This window comes from Corythoichthys intestinalis, chromosome 2 (genome assembly GCF_030265065.1).
Source record: "Corythoichthys intestinalis isolate RoL2023-P3 chromosome 2, ASM3026506v1, whole genome shotgun sequence".
NCBI lineage: Eukaryota > Metazoa > Chordata > Actinopteri > Syngnathiformes > Syngnathidae > Corythoichthys > Corythoichthys intestinalis.
Genome location: NC_080396.1, coordinates 528736 through 545173, shown reverse-complemented (window position 1 = coordinate 545173; position 16438 = coordinate 528736). Strand labels below are relative to the sequence as shown.

Below are 16438 nucleotides of genomic sequence, written 5' to 3'. Positions count from 1 at the left end.
ACCTGGTTTCCGATTACCCCTGGTCTAACGCGTATCTGTTAGGAATGAAACAAGTGTTAAAATACCTTGGACGCAGATTCGACAGCAATCCGAACGGATGAATATCATTACATTTGACGTTTACGCCTCCGCTTTAGGAAAATTTGCAGCATCATGACTGTTTCTTCCATATTTAAATGCTTTGGCAGACTGGAGTAACAACTTCACTGCCTTTTATTGGTTAATTTATGTTGTTTCATGCAATTTCTGGGGACTGCATTTTGAGGTGGAATGGATTAGATGCTAAAGCATTAAGTATCTAAATTAGCATAATGGATTTCCTGCTTAGCGAGATGTTGAGTTTGAAAAAGAAACGACTGTATAATGAGCTGACTACTTACGGTGGTTTTGACAATGCCGGTTGAGTCTTCTTAAAGGATTTGGTCGGGTATCTTTACGCAGCATACATTAGGCTCGCACGGGCGACCCCTTAAACAGCTGGGGAATGCGGCAGATTGCTCATTTTCAATGAGAAGACACACAGGAGGTTATTTATCATGATGACAGTATGAGGTATGATCTTGATTGATATTCAGACTCACATAATAAGGGGAATTATGTCGGGATTAAACCTAAACACTCATTGGTTTGTTGAAATAGAGATGTTACAGGCATGTGGAGCGTTAGCAAATGGACGTCAGTTAACTCATTCACTGACAGTGATGGACATCAAATCCATGTCAACTGGTATGTTATGTCCAATCCAGTTTGAATGGGGGGCTGGCAGCGATGGAATGAAATATGGTATTCTTTCAGACTATAGTGTAAATGTCCTAGTGTACGCCAGAGTAGCCAAAAATGTTACTCCATTAAGAGTAGCGTTACTTCAAAATACATCCCCAAAATTTACTCAAGCGCAACTGAAAAAGTATTCGGCGAAAAGAATACTCAAGTAATAAGTAACTGCTAACAATCTCAGATTTTTTTTTTTCTCTCAGCACAATGTCATCTATACGTATGAACTGTTATAATGAAACTGTACTATAACCTTCTACGTGCCCTAATTAGGCCAAAAATAGACACAAAAATCATCAAATTCTGATTAGAAAAATTCACAGGAATGAAAGATCACCTGACCAAAAAGCAGGAGTGCCCTCTAGTGGAGAAAACATCTTTCCTACCATGAAATGAGAATGATCATATCTCCAGTACTCCATGGTCTGTTGTTACCAAATAAAAACGGGGAGAGGTTGAAATCCGAGCTTTCCAATGATGTCGAGTTTCATTTTTACGGCGCTTTAAAGACACCACGTGATTGAAGGAGCCGGCTTGATTATAGGACTTCCCGACTGCATGCTTGTGCGCAGTGGTCACGTGACTGTATTGTAACGTTAGTCATTTGATTATTGTTGCTGCGTCTCAATGGTGAAACTAGTCGAGCCATTGTGCTGGCAAAAAAAATAAAGTCAAATCTAATCTGTGGAATAAAGAGGAATATTGTAACGACTCCAGTGTGGCTCAAAGTAGCCAAGTACGAGTAGGGTTCCTTCACAAAATCTACTGAAGCAAAAGTAAATAGTATCGTGTGGTAAAAATACTCTCAGAAGTACATTTTTCTCAAAAAGTTACTCAAGCAAATGTCAACATTGCTACCTACCTCTTGCGTACACTGATGGCAATGTAATGTTTTCAAAGCCAGGGAAACAATGACTTAGGGTGACCTGTTTTAGAGTGCTCTTTAGAGTTTGGATAGCATTATCTTGAAGCGACAAGCAGTCCGCTATCAAGTGAGCTTTTGCTTCCAAAAGACCCCTTTGTAAATGCCTCGCACAATTTGTTTTTGACAAATTACTCGATTAAAAAAGCAGCTGTGTGCCTTGCGCGCTGAATGAATAGTCTGCACTGGTGATAAGGGTTAGCTAGGCTTCATTAGCTGCTACGTCTCTTGATCTGGAAGGGTGTTGTGCTGCCGCGGGATCATTTGAGCAATACACATGTCAGAGCAAAGGAGGTGCTACGCACAAAAGGGAGCTATTTAGGACCCAGCTTTTCAGCAGCTCCCACTGGCAGGCAGGATCAATTCAAGGATTTTTCAAACATACACCAATGGTTCGGAATGTCTCCTTAAAGCCGGAATGACCACATAACATGATTAAAAGGTTCATTTTGCATGACACCCCAAACCCGAACAAAGTTCCTAACCTCAACCAAAAGATGTTTATCAACATTGTCAACTTTGCATCAAAAATAACATAGTTGACTGAATGGCATGTCGGTCATAAGCTTTCATTCCTTGTCATGTCAGGATTCTGACCTTCTTCTTACAGTGTTATGAGAAGCTTTTGAATAAAGTGTAACAGAAAAGTCACACTGAGCAGTTTGCGCTCCATCTTTGAATACAAATCCCCCCTTTCTCCTCTGACCTTTGTCTCTCGCTCAATCCTCTCTTGTTTCCACTCTCACATCCTGCCTCGTTTCCAACCCCCTTCCCTTCCGTACCCAATCAGATTAGGCTATAAGGGAAAAGCGCGAGATTGCTTGTTGGATTACAGGCAGTGGTGCGGAAAAGAAATTCAATGATCTCATCGTTAGAGGAGTTAGCAAGTGAGCGTGCTAATGCATGTACGCTAAAGGTTGGTGTTGCATACCAGGGGTCGGCAACCCGTGCCTCCTTTTTGATGCAGCTCAGTTTCAGTATTAAAAAGACAATTATTTGAGTACTTACAGTGCCCTCCATAATTATTGACACCCCTGAAAAAGATGTGTTTTTTAGCTTTTTTAAAAAAATTTTTTAATTCAAATAATATGGGACCTTAATGGAAAAAAAGAGAAACATCCAACCTTCAATACAAGTGCATTCATTCAGTGGGGGAAAAAATCCCACATAAAGAAAAAAATATTTGACATCAAATAATGTGTGCCACAATTATTAGCACCCCTGGTATTAATACTTTGTACAACCCCCTTTTGCCAACAAAACAAGGTCTGGGGACTGAGATGGCCATGGGAGGAGCTTGATTTTGTGTCTGGTGAACCATTTCTGTGTAGATTTGGCCATACGTTTAGGGTCATTGTCTTGCTGAAAGACCCAGTGACGACCCATCTTCAGCTTTCGGGCAACAGATTTTGATTTAAAATATCCTGGTATTTCAAAGCATTCATAATGCCATGCACCCTAACAAGGTTCCCAGGGCCTTTGGAAGCAAAACAGCCCCACAGCATCACTGACCCACCCCCATACTTCACAGTGGGTATGAGGTGCTTTTCAGCATGCGCATCTTTCGTGGCACACCAGACCCACTTAGAGTGTTTGTTGCCAAAAAGCTCAATCTTGGTCTCATCTGACCAAAGCACACGGTCGACCATGCTGTGAAATACCAGGACATTTTAAATCAAAATCTGTTGCCCTCTGCCCGGAAGCTGAAGATGGGTCATCACTGGGTCTTTCAGCAAGACAATCACCCTACACATATGGCCAAATCTACAAAGAAATGGTTCACCAGACACAAAATCAAGCTCCTCCCATGGCCATCTCAGTCCCCAGACCTTGTTTTGTTGGCAAAAGGGGTTTTTACAAAATATTAACACCAGGGGTGCTAATAATTGTGACACACATCATTTGATGTCAAATCATTTTTTCTTTATGTGGGATTTTTTCCCCACTGAATGAATGCACTTGTATTGAAGGTTGGATTTTTCTCTTTTTTTCCATTAATGTCCCATATTATTTGAATTAAAAAAATATATTAGAAGCTAAAAAACACATCTTTTATAGGGGTGCCAATAATTATGGAGGGCACTGTATATAACAAAGGAATCTAGCTAGTTTCCTGTTAGTAAGCAGAACAAGTCAAGCTCACTGTAGTTAATTCTTTATTCACAGAATACTCATACACGTCATGACTCATGAATTTACCAACTATGTACAATCGCGGAGCCACTCAGAAGTTGTACCCAAAAGTCTTTCACACTAATGGCACGCCGTCACGTGGTGTGGACCCAAATGCAGGATAATGGAGGCGAGGCAGACAGGCGCTTCAAAAATGAATTTATTGAGGTTACCAAAGACAAAAGACCCTTTTTCTCTGAATGTACTGTCACAATAATAAACTTTGTGTTGATCTGATCACGTAGTCTCCTCCGTTTTGCGCATGCGCGTCTAGAGTTCGCGTTTGTATGGACCGCACGAGAGACATACGCAGTGGGCGTCGCACGCGGTCTGCGTCGGAGCGCACACGGAGTGAGTGCAATTCTGGGGTAACGTGTGCAATGACCTTCCGAGTAGCACTGAGACAGTACATAGTTGGTGATTTTTATGACATGCGTGACTGTTTTGTGAATAAAAGCGAGTATAAAGTGAGCCTGACTTGTTTTGCTGAAGGGATGCTAAATCTCATATGTGTCGATATATATAGATATACAGTGGTACCCCAAGATTCAAGGTTCATTTGCCCCTCCCAGTCTAAATGGATCGGACGTCTATCGCCGCCAATTGCTGCCAATGAGTCTGAGCTGAATTTTTTCATCAATTTTCCACACTTGCACATTTCCTGGGTGAAACTGTCCCAACAAAACTCTGGTAACAGCAGGGTGAAGTGGCCCCATCCTGCCACACCTATGAAACATTTCTAGAGGCGCCACTGGTTTGTACTATTGGGGTTCAAATGAAATTTTGGGGTCATCGTATTTTTTGTTGTTGTTGCCACCACTGAAATACTAACCCTTTCAAGCACAAATGATCTTATTTTATTTTTTTGATTGGATATCTAGTGCCGTCAATGGTGGCCCATTGAAATATGAGCATTCCTATTGATTAATATTCTTCCCTTGTAACACACTTTAATAAATTGACTAACATTACATTTACAACTCAATGATAACACTTTATTTTGTTTGACACGCTCCTCCTTGCTGGTCCAGAGGCGACAGGGTTGAGAACGGTGTTTATCAACCATCACCGAGGGGTTGAATATCTTTATAAAATCAATGCAGAGCACTCTGTCGCTCACACTAACATTACGACCTTGGACAGTATTATTATTCATGTGATGTCGTAGTACACCCCCCCCCCCAGCCATCTGTCCTCATTGTAATAAGTATCACTGTTTTAAATCAGCCAAGTGGAGGGATGGCACAGCGGTCTTGACAAATAAAAGGATGGTCCAGCGAGCAGAATTGAATCATCTTTAGCTTTCACCTGTATCACACAAGGGACAAAAGAGTTGGACACACAATTAAGTACGTGCCACGCAGAGATGGGTAGTGATTAAGTACATTCGTTTGCCCCTCCCAGTCAAAATGGATCGGACGTCTAGCGCCGTCAGTGGCACGGAACGTGATCATTCCCTGCCAAGTCGAAGCTAAGTAGTTGAAATGTAGAGGACGTCGAACACCAGAACCACCTTCTTGCACGAAGGAGGAGACGTACAGTATATTGCCTTTTTATCAGCATAAAGTAAATGCCTTCAGGGGCAAGGTTAACTTTTATTTTGGCCGAGTCAGCACATTCATCCTACATTGTCAAGATTTGTGAGCTCATTTAAGAGTTGAAAGGATAAATATATTATTCAGCAGGCTATGAAAATTAATATGTGAGTGCAGGGGTGTCAAAATGAAATTTTACACTCGTGTGTATCATTTCATATGTTTCGTGGTTTCATGTGCAGATAACAAATGAGTTAAAAGTGACGTTTATTCGAACGTCCCCACAGTCAAACATGGCGGAGGTTCCCTGATTTTTTTGGGGGTTGCTTTGCTTCCTCTGGCACTGGACTGCATGGCATTATGAAGTCGGAAGACTACCAATACATTTTGCAGCATAATGTAGGGCCCAGTGTGGGAAAGCTGGGTCATGGGTCTTCCTAGCAGGACAACGACCCCAAACACCCTTCAAAAAGCACTAGAAAATGGTTTGAGTGAAAGCACTGACCTGAATCCCATAGAACACCTGTGGAGAGATGGCACCCTTCAAATCTCGGAGACCTGGAGCAGTTGGTCAAAGAAGAATGGTGTCAAATTTCAGCAGAGCATTGTGAAAATCTCAATGATGGATACCGGAAGCAGTTGTTGGTAGTTATTTTTGTCTAAAGCTTGTGCTACCAAGTATTAGGCTGAGGGTGCCAATACTTTTGTCCGGCCCATTTTTGGAGTTTTGTGTAAAATGATAAATGATTTTTTTTCATTCTCTTTTGCGTTTTTTCATTGCAAGCGAAATAAATGAAGATATTACTACTAAATCATTTGTAATTGCAATCATTATCTGGGAAAAATTGAGCATTTTCTGACAGAATTGCCAATACTTTTGGCCAGCACTGTACGCGCCAAGTTTGAAAGGTGAGCCAAAATCAATAGGAGGTGACCCAATAATTCCTCCAAATCAACAGGAAGTGACCCAAAATCAGCAGAAAGTAAGTTTTTGTTTTTGTTCAAGGACAAACTTTCACCAATCTGGTCTTTTACGAGTTGATTGCAGTCAGGTGCTGCTTGTTTTGGCAGAAACCTCTTTGCTTGAACCATCTGTGCTAGATCTGTTGGAACGAAGACCAGGACCCAATTTGTTGAATGTCTTTGATACTCCTAATGTGAACAACACTATATAAATACATAGAAAATGCCATTTCTGGAGAAATTGCGATGGTAGCTTTGCTGTGATGGTTGGCATTTTGGGTCACTTTTTTATTTTGGAGCATTTTGGGTTCACTTGCTGTTCATATTGAGTCACTTCCTGTTGTTATGGGGGGATTTCAGGGTCACTTCCTGTTAATATTGGTTCACTTCCTGGTGATATTGGGTCACTTAGGTTGGAAATCAATAGGAGTGAATGGACGTTTCTTTGCCATTGAAACAAAGTTTTAGCAAACACTGTATAGAAATGTCGTGCCCTTTACAATCCTGAATTTTTCCATTTATAAATGATGTGATGTGATTTGTACACAAATTGTAGGACGAGTCGTGTTTTGAAATATCCCTAAGTTTTTGGGCGAACGGTCACTTTTAGGGTCTCAAACAAATGTTGTACTCCTGTTTTGTCAACACATTAACTGCGTCTAACAGCAATAGAAGTCCAATCCGTTTAAACAGGGAGGCTCGGCAGCAATCATTTGCCTCATTTATGTTTCATTGAATGAATCTATTGAGACTGAAAATTAGTAGCGACTAGATTTACTGCTACCACTTGCCTGGAAATGTGTTGTTTCTCTCTTGGTGTCACGCATCGCTGCTCTTCAATACATTTACAGGAAGCGTTGTGACAAGACTAGTGATGTGATAGCTAAAAGAATATTAATCAAGCTTCTTTGTATTCCACTTCAGCCTTTTATGACATGCGCGACTGCACACGCATGAACACATTCGCTCGATGAGTCTATTTAAATGTTCATTTATTTTAGAATGAAATGTCACTTATCTTTTTCTACGTAATTAAACAGACTTAAGGGCCAGTTTGAAATTAGGGGGGCTGGCAGTGAAATATGATGTTTCAGTCCCATTGACGGCGATAGACACCCGATTCCATTTTGACTGGGACGGCTGGCAGTTGTCAAAAAGTTCATGTGAGTGTTTTTGTAGCCGTGTTTGAGTTTGTGTCGAACTCCAAATCAAACAAATCAACAACCGGAGCTAAAAAGTGCTTTGCTTCAAGCCGGCTTTCAATGGAAACTCATTCAATTCAATGTATTTATGTTATTTTAATCAAACGGTGTCTCATTTCTCTCGAAGATGTTGTCCTGTCACTTGCTGATTAAATTGGCTGCAATTGGTGGGGATGGATGAACCACAGCTGCTCTGAAAATGAGCTCAGTATCTTTAGCATATTCTCATTTACAGAGGTGGGTATTATTGCATGACATTTACTTGAGTAGGTCTATGTACTTCTAAGAGTACTTTTACTATGGCATACTAGAAACTCTTTTGATTCTAAGCTAATTATATTTGCTGCAGCCTAATTTATTGGAAGCGCTCTTTAAGAAAAAAGCTATCGTCAGCTATTGCTCTCGGCATCGCAACGCTCCCCGCGACTCCCTCGCAGGGTCGTCGTCTGATGCCGTTTCATTGGCCCTCCCCGGCCATCTTTCACGTTGGTCTCTCAGCCGTTTCCCTCCAAAGGGCTCGGCGCAGCATCCGTCTCTGCGTCGGATGCCGTTTGCGTCCCTCCCTTTCTCCGGCTCGTCGTGTCCCACCCCTCGTCCGGCGGAGTTGACTCCCCCCCCCCCCCCCCCCCCGTACTTGGAGATGGAGAGCACTCACAAGGGGCTCGCTGCAGCTCAACTGCAGAAAGGGCTGATTCTCGTTTCTCGTTAAAACATGAAGAGCGAGATGGAGAATTTTCAAGGGCAAATTTAGCATCATCCATTTTGTGAGTTGTTACAAGAACTCTTTTGTGGACTACTGACATGGATCCGGGTTGAAACTGGGTTTCCATGTGGGAGGGGAGGGATTTGAATGTTGAGCGTGTGATCCCTGAATATGTTTGTTTTTTCCAAGATGCAAGATTCCTCTAGGTAAGTGCGTTTTTGCTACTGTAATCAAAAGTGTGTGGTTTTAATTTTTTTAAATTTACAAGTAACGGAACTTCTTGGCTTCATTTTGACTGTAAGAGGCACTTCCTATTAATATGGAGGTATTTCGGGTCACTTCCCCGTTACCTCATTGGCTGCCACTGACGGCGCGAGATGTTTAATCCATTTTGACTAGGAACAAATGTTCATTCGCCCCTCACAATCTAAACGGATTGGACGTGGAGCACCGTCAATGGCCCCGAAACGTAAGCGTTCACAGCTAGTCGTCTCGGTTTAAGAAAATTGGACGTCTGTCGATGTCGGTTAAGAAACAAAAATCACCTTTGGGGTGTTGTTCAACTTGGGAACCATCACCGGTGTAGACGTCACTTTTTTGCTTTTTACTAAGCTTTAATTGATCATTTAGTTTATTTGATACAACTGTGTAAGAATAATAGAAGTACAAAAACTTCAATATTAAAAACAAAAGTAGGAAAATGCGTGTTCATTTGGGAGTCACTTTCTGTACATTTTGGACCATTTCCTTTTGATTTCGGGTCACTTCCTGTTGATTTTGGTGCATTGCTGGGTCACTTCCTGCTTAATTTTCTTTGGGTCAGCTTGTACATTTTGTGGTATTCGGATATTTTCTGTACATTTTGGATCATTTCCTGTTGAATATGCCAAATACCGGGTCACTTCCTGTGGATTTAGGGGAATTTCTGGGTAACAAGCTGTTCATTTTGTGTCACTACCTGCACATTTTGGGGTATTATGGTACATCCTGTACATTTAGGATCATTTCCTGTTCATGTTGTGGCAAATTGAGGACTTTCTTCCATAAAAAAAATATTACAAAATGATGACCACCAATGTCAATTCAGATTTTAAACTCAATAGGAGTTAATGGTAACGTTTTTGTGTCATTGCTAATGACTGTGGCCACTGAAAACCTACAGGGAAGGTGTCATGAACGGCAAGCCGTTTATGTGGCTCTCAATCACTGGGAATAGTCAATAGGTTTAAGGTATTGGTTAAGGAATAGGTAAAAGGGAGCACGCCAAAAATGACGCCAATATAAAAAAGTACAATTAAGTGATCACAAAGTCCACCAGAAAATAGAGCACAAAAAAATCAAAATGATCCAACAGGAAACAACCGTTGGAACGACAAATAACATGAAGATGATGGCACACACAGCAGTAACCGAGACAATCGTCCGACATGGCTGATAGACACATATATTATTATATTTACTTGAGTAACTTTTGGAGAAAAATGTTTTACCACGCCGTACTTTTTACTTGAGGAACACAATTTCCTACTACTACTACTACCACCGCCTACCTACTACTCCTAACTGTGATACCCGCAGTGGTTCGACCATTTTCACCAATGAGACGTCGCCACAATAATCACAGGACTCCATTACAACATGTTCAATTACCTGGTGTATTTAAAGCGTCGTAAAAAATAAACTATTTGACAAAGGGCGCTGCCTCCTACCTCTCTTCCGATTTTTATTTGGCACTAATAGACCTCGGAAAACCGGAGATATGATTTCATTTAAGAAATGTTTTTTCCACGAGAGGGCACTCATGCTCTTTAGACAGGTGATTTTTCATTGCTGAAGATTTTTTCTCGTTGGAATTTGACGATTGTTTTTGGCCTAAAGCCTGAGTTAAATTTCTGTGTCGGGTGACCGCGTAGCGACGACGGCGTCAATGCGCATTCAATAGTTCTGCGGCAAGGGAACGTGTTGCTCTGTAATTCACCGCCGAGCCACTACAGGGATGCGGCGCTGTGTTTGTACACTTTTGGGGGCCTCTTGTCGACTTCCTCTAGTTTTCTTCCGGTTACCCAACAATGCCAACGGAGTTGGCACGCTTGAATGTGGATCTTCAGCTCATCAACAATAAAAACAAATGTTGAGGCGCAGAAGACGGTTGCGAAGGTGGTCGTTATCGTAAGATTGTTTGTAAATGGCGGTGATTTTGCACCGAACTGGAAACGACAGTCCGAGCGGACCAATCGCAGTCCATTTGCGTAAGGTCACCAGGCGTTGACGCGACGCGTCGTCAGAATTTTGCGGAGCCGCACATCAGGCTAAGGCGGAGGCTCGTAAATCGGGTCTGCCTTGATGGCGTAGGTCTGCCGCAGAAGCATAAGTCCGCCTTAAGATGATCATCTAGGAAGTTGGAAGTCCTATGATCACTCTGGCCTGTTCATTCACGTGGCATCTTTAAGGCACCGTAAAATATAAACTATTTCACTTGAAACCAGAGATTTTAACCTCTCCCCCAGTTCTTATTTGGCACCGATAGACCACAGAAAACAGGAGCTGTGATTGTTTTAATTTCATGGAATATGTTTTCTCCACTAGAGGGCACTCATGCTCTTTCAACGGGTGATGTTTCATTCCTGTAGATTTTTCCAGTCGGAATTTGATTTTTTTTGTCTTGTTTTCACAATGCACCTAATATGGTCATGTAATAAGTTATTGAGTGTATAGAACAGTGTAATAATCACAGTTCATACAGATGATATTGTGCTGAGAACAAATTACCATTGTTTAAAAAACAAAAAAAATCAGACATTGTCAGCAGTTACGTCTTGAGTACTCTTTTTTTTTTTTTTACCTGTACTTGAGTAAATTTGTTGGATGACTACTTTTACTTGAGTATTATTTATTTGAAGTAACGATACTCTTGACTAAAATGTTTGGCTACTGTAACCACCTCTGCTTGTTGTACAAACTCTTACACTGCTGGTGCCTTTATTTATTGACAGAATGTGAAATAAAAGTGAGGTGAACAGATGGCTATTTTCACTCACTTACTCAAGCCAAATAATATCAAGCAAACAAAAAAAAAAAAAGGTAGCTTCATCATCCTTGTCACATATCATTCAAATGATGGATGTCTAATCCTCCTCTTTTAGTCTGTCATTGCCTCTGGATCTATTGCCGAATCATCGAAAAGCCAAAAGTGGAAGAAGTTTGAGTGTAGCGTGTTGGCCTTTGGCATGGCAGCAGAATAGGCCCAGCAGGCTTTGTTTGTGCACTGAATATCAGAGTAGGGTAATGTGTGCCAGATTTTGCTCTGCTCTATGCCATTGCATGCTGCTTTCTCTCAGGGTAACGTTCCATTGTACTCAGAATTCCCAATACGGAGAAAGCTAAAGTGTTACTGTTCTGACTGCTGAATGAATAGTATTTAATGAATATACTTATTGGCCGCCATTGTAGGTGCTTGACGTTCAGTCCATTTTGACCGGGAGCCCAGGAACCTCAGTTATTAATTGCTCGGAAATTGAACCAAAATAACAGAGAGTCCCCCGAAAATGCTCCAGAATTAATAGGAAGTTACCCAAAGTCTACAGGAAGTCACCCATGGCACTTTACTGACAAGCAGACAATTTCTCTAGAAATGGCCTTTTCTAGTTATTGTTTTATTAGTAATATTTGTATTATTTGTACTTCTATTATTATGAATTTTAGCTTATAAAAACAAAACAAAAAATCCATCCATCCATATTCAACACTGCTTAGCTTCATCAGGGAGGTGGGGTGCTGGAGCCTATCCTAGCTGACTTTGGGCGAAAGGCGGATTTAAACTGGAACAATCGGAACGTGCATGTTTTTCCAAAACTTTTTACCCTTTGGCTGACAAGACATCCAATTCATTTAAAGGCACTATATGGAGTTTGTCACTTTTTTACTCGCCACCTTAAAGCGCCTAAAGTGTAACTGCAGCCAGTGCGGGAATGATTCTGACCAATAGGGCAGTGGGATCTTCCGGCGCTGTCATGTCCTTTTAATTGCCTGTTTTTACTTGTAATGCTTCGTCAACCCCTAGTGGCGCTTAAATGTAACTAGTTCCAGTTCATTCAACAGACGTTGTCATATGACTGCTCGATTTTCTGCGAGCAAGAATGGCGTATCTTTTATAATACGTATAATCTTTCGTCAGCTAATTTGTTTGCAATATGAAGCGAAAAAAACTTCCAAAAACTCTTCGTAAAATGGATTTTTCACGTACCGAAGCCTTCGTATTCCTAGGTACCGACGTATAGGCTTGGTTCACACTACAGGTCTTAACGCACAAATCCGATTTTTTGTCATATCTGTTTTTTTTGGCGTGCCGGTGCAGACTGCCTTTGTCCATTGAGACCGTTCAAGTATTGCGCATGCGCACTAATTCACAGTCCGACACGCGCTGAGCAAGTCGACCCGCGTGCGCAGAAGCATCAAACCAAATGACCACACACGCTGGCTGTCATCCGTCATTCCAGGGAGATCATATTTTGCTTTTCAAAAAGAGGACACAAATAACAGACATAAATAATCTCCCTTTAGGCTTATGCTCAAAGTTTGTGTGGATCGATAGTGCGTGCATGTCACACACACATACAACTCTTGGCCGTGTAAGCAATGTTGAAATAGTGCTTATATAAAGCAGAGAGAAAACCGATCATTCTCAGGCTTATCCTCAACCAATTTAATTTTCTTATGACTGTCGTCAAGCCCGAGCCTCCCCCAAAAGCCGAGTACAATGCAAGCTAGGCTCTAATGCACACCTGCACTGCTACCGTAGCGCCTCTCTTGCTCTTTGATGACGTAATTGCTGCATGAATTCCGATTTGGGAGACTAGCAGAACAGACCGCCGCGGCATTCTGGAAAAATGTGGCCCAGATCGGATTTGAACCACATACGATACGGATTTGAAAAGGTCCAGTTCTATGCGACTTGTCACGTTCAGACCGTCAAGTTAATGGCTCACTCGAGTCGGAAAAACACCAAAAAAAAGATTCATGCATTATGACCTGTAGTATGAACGTAGCCATAGATAATTGTATAAAAAAAAAAAATGAATGGATTAATGGAAGGAAAAATGAATCGTCATGGGTGCATGAAACAGGTCGAAATTGTCAATTTCCTGTCCATAAAGTCATGTTTTTTGCTAATTGACAAAATATTATCCAATTTCTTGATGCATCTTAAAGTGCCCATGACAGCAAAAAGCATGTTTATTTCATATTTCAAGCGGTATTTTATGCTCGTAAATGAATGAACCGCTTGGATGTGTATGGAAGCGATTGATACATTTATTCAATTTTTGAATCCCGCGTCATGAAAATGCGTGACTTTCTGGATTGACGAAGAATGCGAATGTGACGTCAGCGTGATAATCATCATCAGTATACAGCTAACAGTTAGCAGAACGACTGCAGATGCAGCTGATTTTGCAAATTATTTCGTTTATTTTTCGCATCATGACAGCCCAATGTGCTGCAGGCTTTTGTTGCTGCACCAGGGAGAGGCGTGCGAGCCTTTTTGGGTTTTAAAAAGTTCCCATTCACCACAAATAATGGCCAAAACGAGTCCGACAACTGTGGGACAATTGGACCTTGACAAGGAAGTGAGTACACTATGTGTTTTATATCATGTGCAATTCTGGGATCATGGCACACGTTTTAATAAGTAAGTGGCTTGCATTTTGTGGCTGATTGTCCACCGAGAAGGCCACTCGGCTGACGAACGGCGGCTTGTCACACACCATGGTCACTTCCACCCCCATGGTCCTCTTCACGTGGCCGGCAATAGACACCTATCCTCGGCTCGGCCACGAGCAGCCCCCCCCTGCTCAGACGTCGGCCGGTTTGTCCGCTGAGAACGGGCTATTTTCATCGTTCGTTCCCGGCGACGAGCACTGCCACCCCGCCGTGGGCGCAGCAGAACGACGAGCCGTAACTCGCTCGCCGCCGGGGACTGGCCGATCAGTGAAGACGATCAACCCCGCCGCTGTATGTGACATGAGTCGGGGTAGTTTTGTGTGATTTTTGAAAGGTCAGAATAAGACTTGTAAAAGCCACTTGGTTCAGGTTGGCATGTCGACTAGCTGTCACATCTCCTGGTTTGTTTACGCTCTCCAAAGCCAGGACAGGGAAATGACAAAAGCCGGACTAACTCCGATGGCATAAAATACTGTTCGGGAGAGGAAGAAGTCGGCAGTTTTGACCATTTTGCAGTAATTTTGCCCTATTGTATTGAGTAAATGCATTTTTAATATTTCATATTCCATTTAGCACAAGACTGTTATTTGTCATGACCATACCATTTATTTAGCTATTGGGGAAAAATACTTAGATTAAAAAAATATCTGGTAAAAATATTGGAGTACAGAGATTGAAACTGATGACATTTTGCTGCTCTCTGTCACAATTTCCTCGTTCTGAATCTTCCCCCTCAATGGGCTGGATTCTCAATCAGATGAAATCGTGATCCTGCTGACGTCATCCTCCAGCTGTGGACGCTAGAGCTCTATCATGACAGGCGGGTCTAAAAGGCAGATTAAAAGACTCATTTCTCGTCATCTGCGCTTTGCCAAATGGTTGTATATAGTCGAATTGTCTCAAAATATGTTTCCAATTCACATAATAATGCTATTTGACTTTTTTTTAATGCTGTCACAGGCACTTTACATGTAGCGTGTAGTCTCACCTCCTTCCTGAACAACCATATTTTTTCCCGAATCACAATCAGTTTTGCAAATTTGACCATCGGACAAATGAATGTAGATAGAATAAACCCCTTTCAGTTTAGAGTGTCACCTTAAATGTTTTTTTCCCCCCTTTCTATGATCTTCAAAATGAACTATTTTTAAGTCACTGAATCAATATTTTTGAAAACGTATGAAAAATTCAAACAGGCTTTTGCATGACTAGCATGGAAAGATGTTCATGGAACGGTACCCGTTAACGCCACTTAAGTTAGTGCGCACTCAATAATGAATTACTTTTACTACGCAGTAAAGTTGGCTGCAATGCAAGAACCAGGGGAAATATACATCTTTTATAAAGTCTCCTTCACTTGAAATAGTGGCAAATTGTTCTCACCAGTCATCTTTAATTCATCAAAGAGCCAAAGAATTATTCATGTTTGTTGTTTTTTTTCCTGCAGAAAAGACTTGGGGCAATCCTCGCGAACTCATTGGCTGCCGTTGACATCTCGGGCTGTCAAAGGCACTGAAAAAGCAGCATTCGCAGCCAGACATCCCAGTTTAAATTGTTGTCAAGTTCATTTTGGGTCACTGCATTTTAGGGTACTTACTCATTTATACATTTGAAGGCACTTAGGGGTAACTTCCATTACATTTTGGATCATTTTCTGTTGATTTCAGGGCATTTTCAGGTCAAGTCCTGTTCATTGGTCAAATCCTATTGATTTGGGGGCATTTCTGGTTCACTTCCTGTCGGTTTGACAGGACTTACAGGTCACTTTCTATTGATTTTGGATCTCTTCCTGCAAATTTTAGGGCACTTTGGCATCACTTCGAGTACATTCCGGAGCATTGATTTTAAGGCATTTCAAGTTCACTTCCTGTTTACTGGTCACTTGCTGTTGATTTAGGCGCATTTCCGGGTCACTTTCTGTTGGTTTAGAGCCACATCCTATGCATCTTAGGGCACTTTGGTCTCACTTCCTGTGCCGTTTTCTGGTGATTTTAAGGCATTCCCGGGCCAAGTCATGTTTATTTTGTCAAATTCTATTCATTTTTTAGGCATTTCCGTCTCATTTTCCGTTGGTTTTGTCACTTTCTATGGATTTTTATCACTTCCTGTGCATTTTGAGGCTTCCAAGGGTCATTTTCTGTTCGTTTTGGGGCAATTTATGGACGTGTTTTGTGGGAGTTGATTATGCCTTCGGAAATGAATGGGACCATTGAAAATGTACGGGGAAGATTTTTGGTGGACAGTTTGCAAAAAATTGGCTGATAAAGTTTGTTCCCTGAAAATTTTAATGTGGAAATAATGTGATCAGCCAAAAATTGTAGGAAGAGTCGCATTTTGAAAAGAATAAGAAAATTATATGTGGGGATCTTTGCTTTGTTACATCTTGTCGTATGCATACCATGAGGCTTGTTGAGCAGTTAGTTCTGCTCCAAATACCACCGCAGAATAA

At 41.5% G+C, this 16438-nt stretch overlaps 1 protein-coding gene across 5 annotated transcripts in view; it reads left to right on the top strand.

Annotated features, from left to right (window-relative positions):
* Positions 1 to 16438, top strand: part of LOC130906476 (FERM and PDZ domain-containing protein 4-like) — a 77791-nt gene that overhangs the window by 20782 nt on the left and 40571 nt on the right. For 2 of the 5 annotated variants that reach the window (XM_057820887.1, XM_057820857.1), the window contains exon 1: positions 8233 to 8477. The exons of the other annotated variants lie outside the window; for them this stretch is intronic. In XM_057820887.1, coding sequence (XP_057676870.1) covers positions 8443 to 8477 — 35 coding nt within the window. In that variant the 5' untranslated portion in view covers positions 8233 to 8442. Of the gene's footprint in view, positions 1 to 8232; positions 8478 to 16438 lie in introns of those variants that run through there. 5 annotated transcript variants of the gene reach the window in all.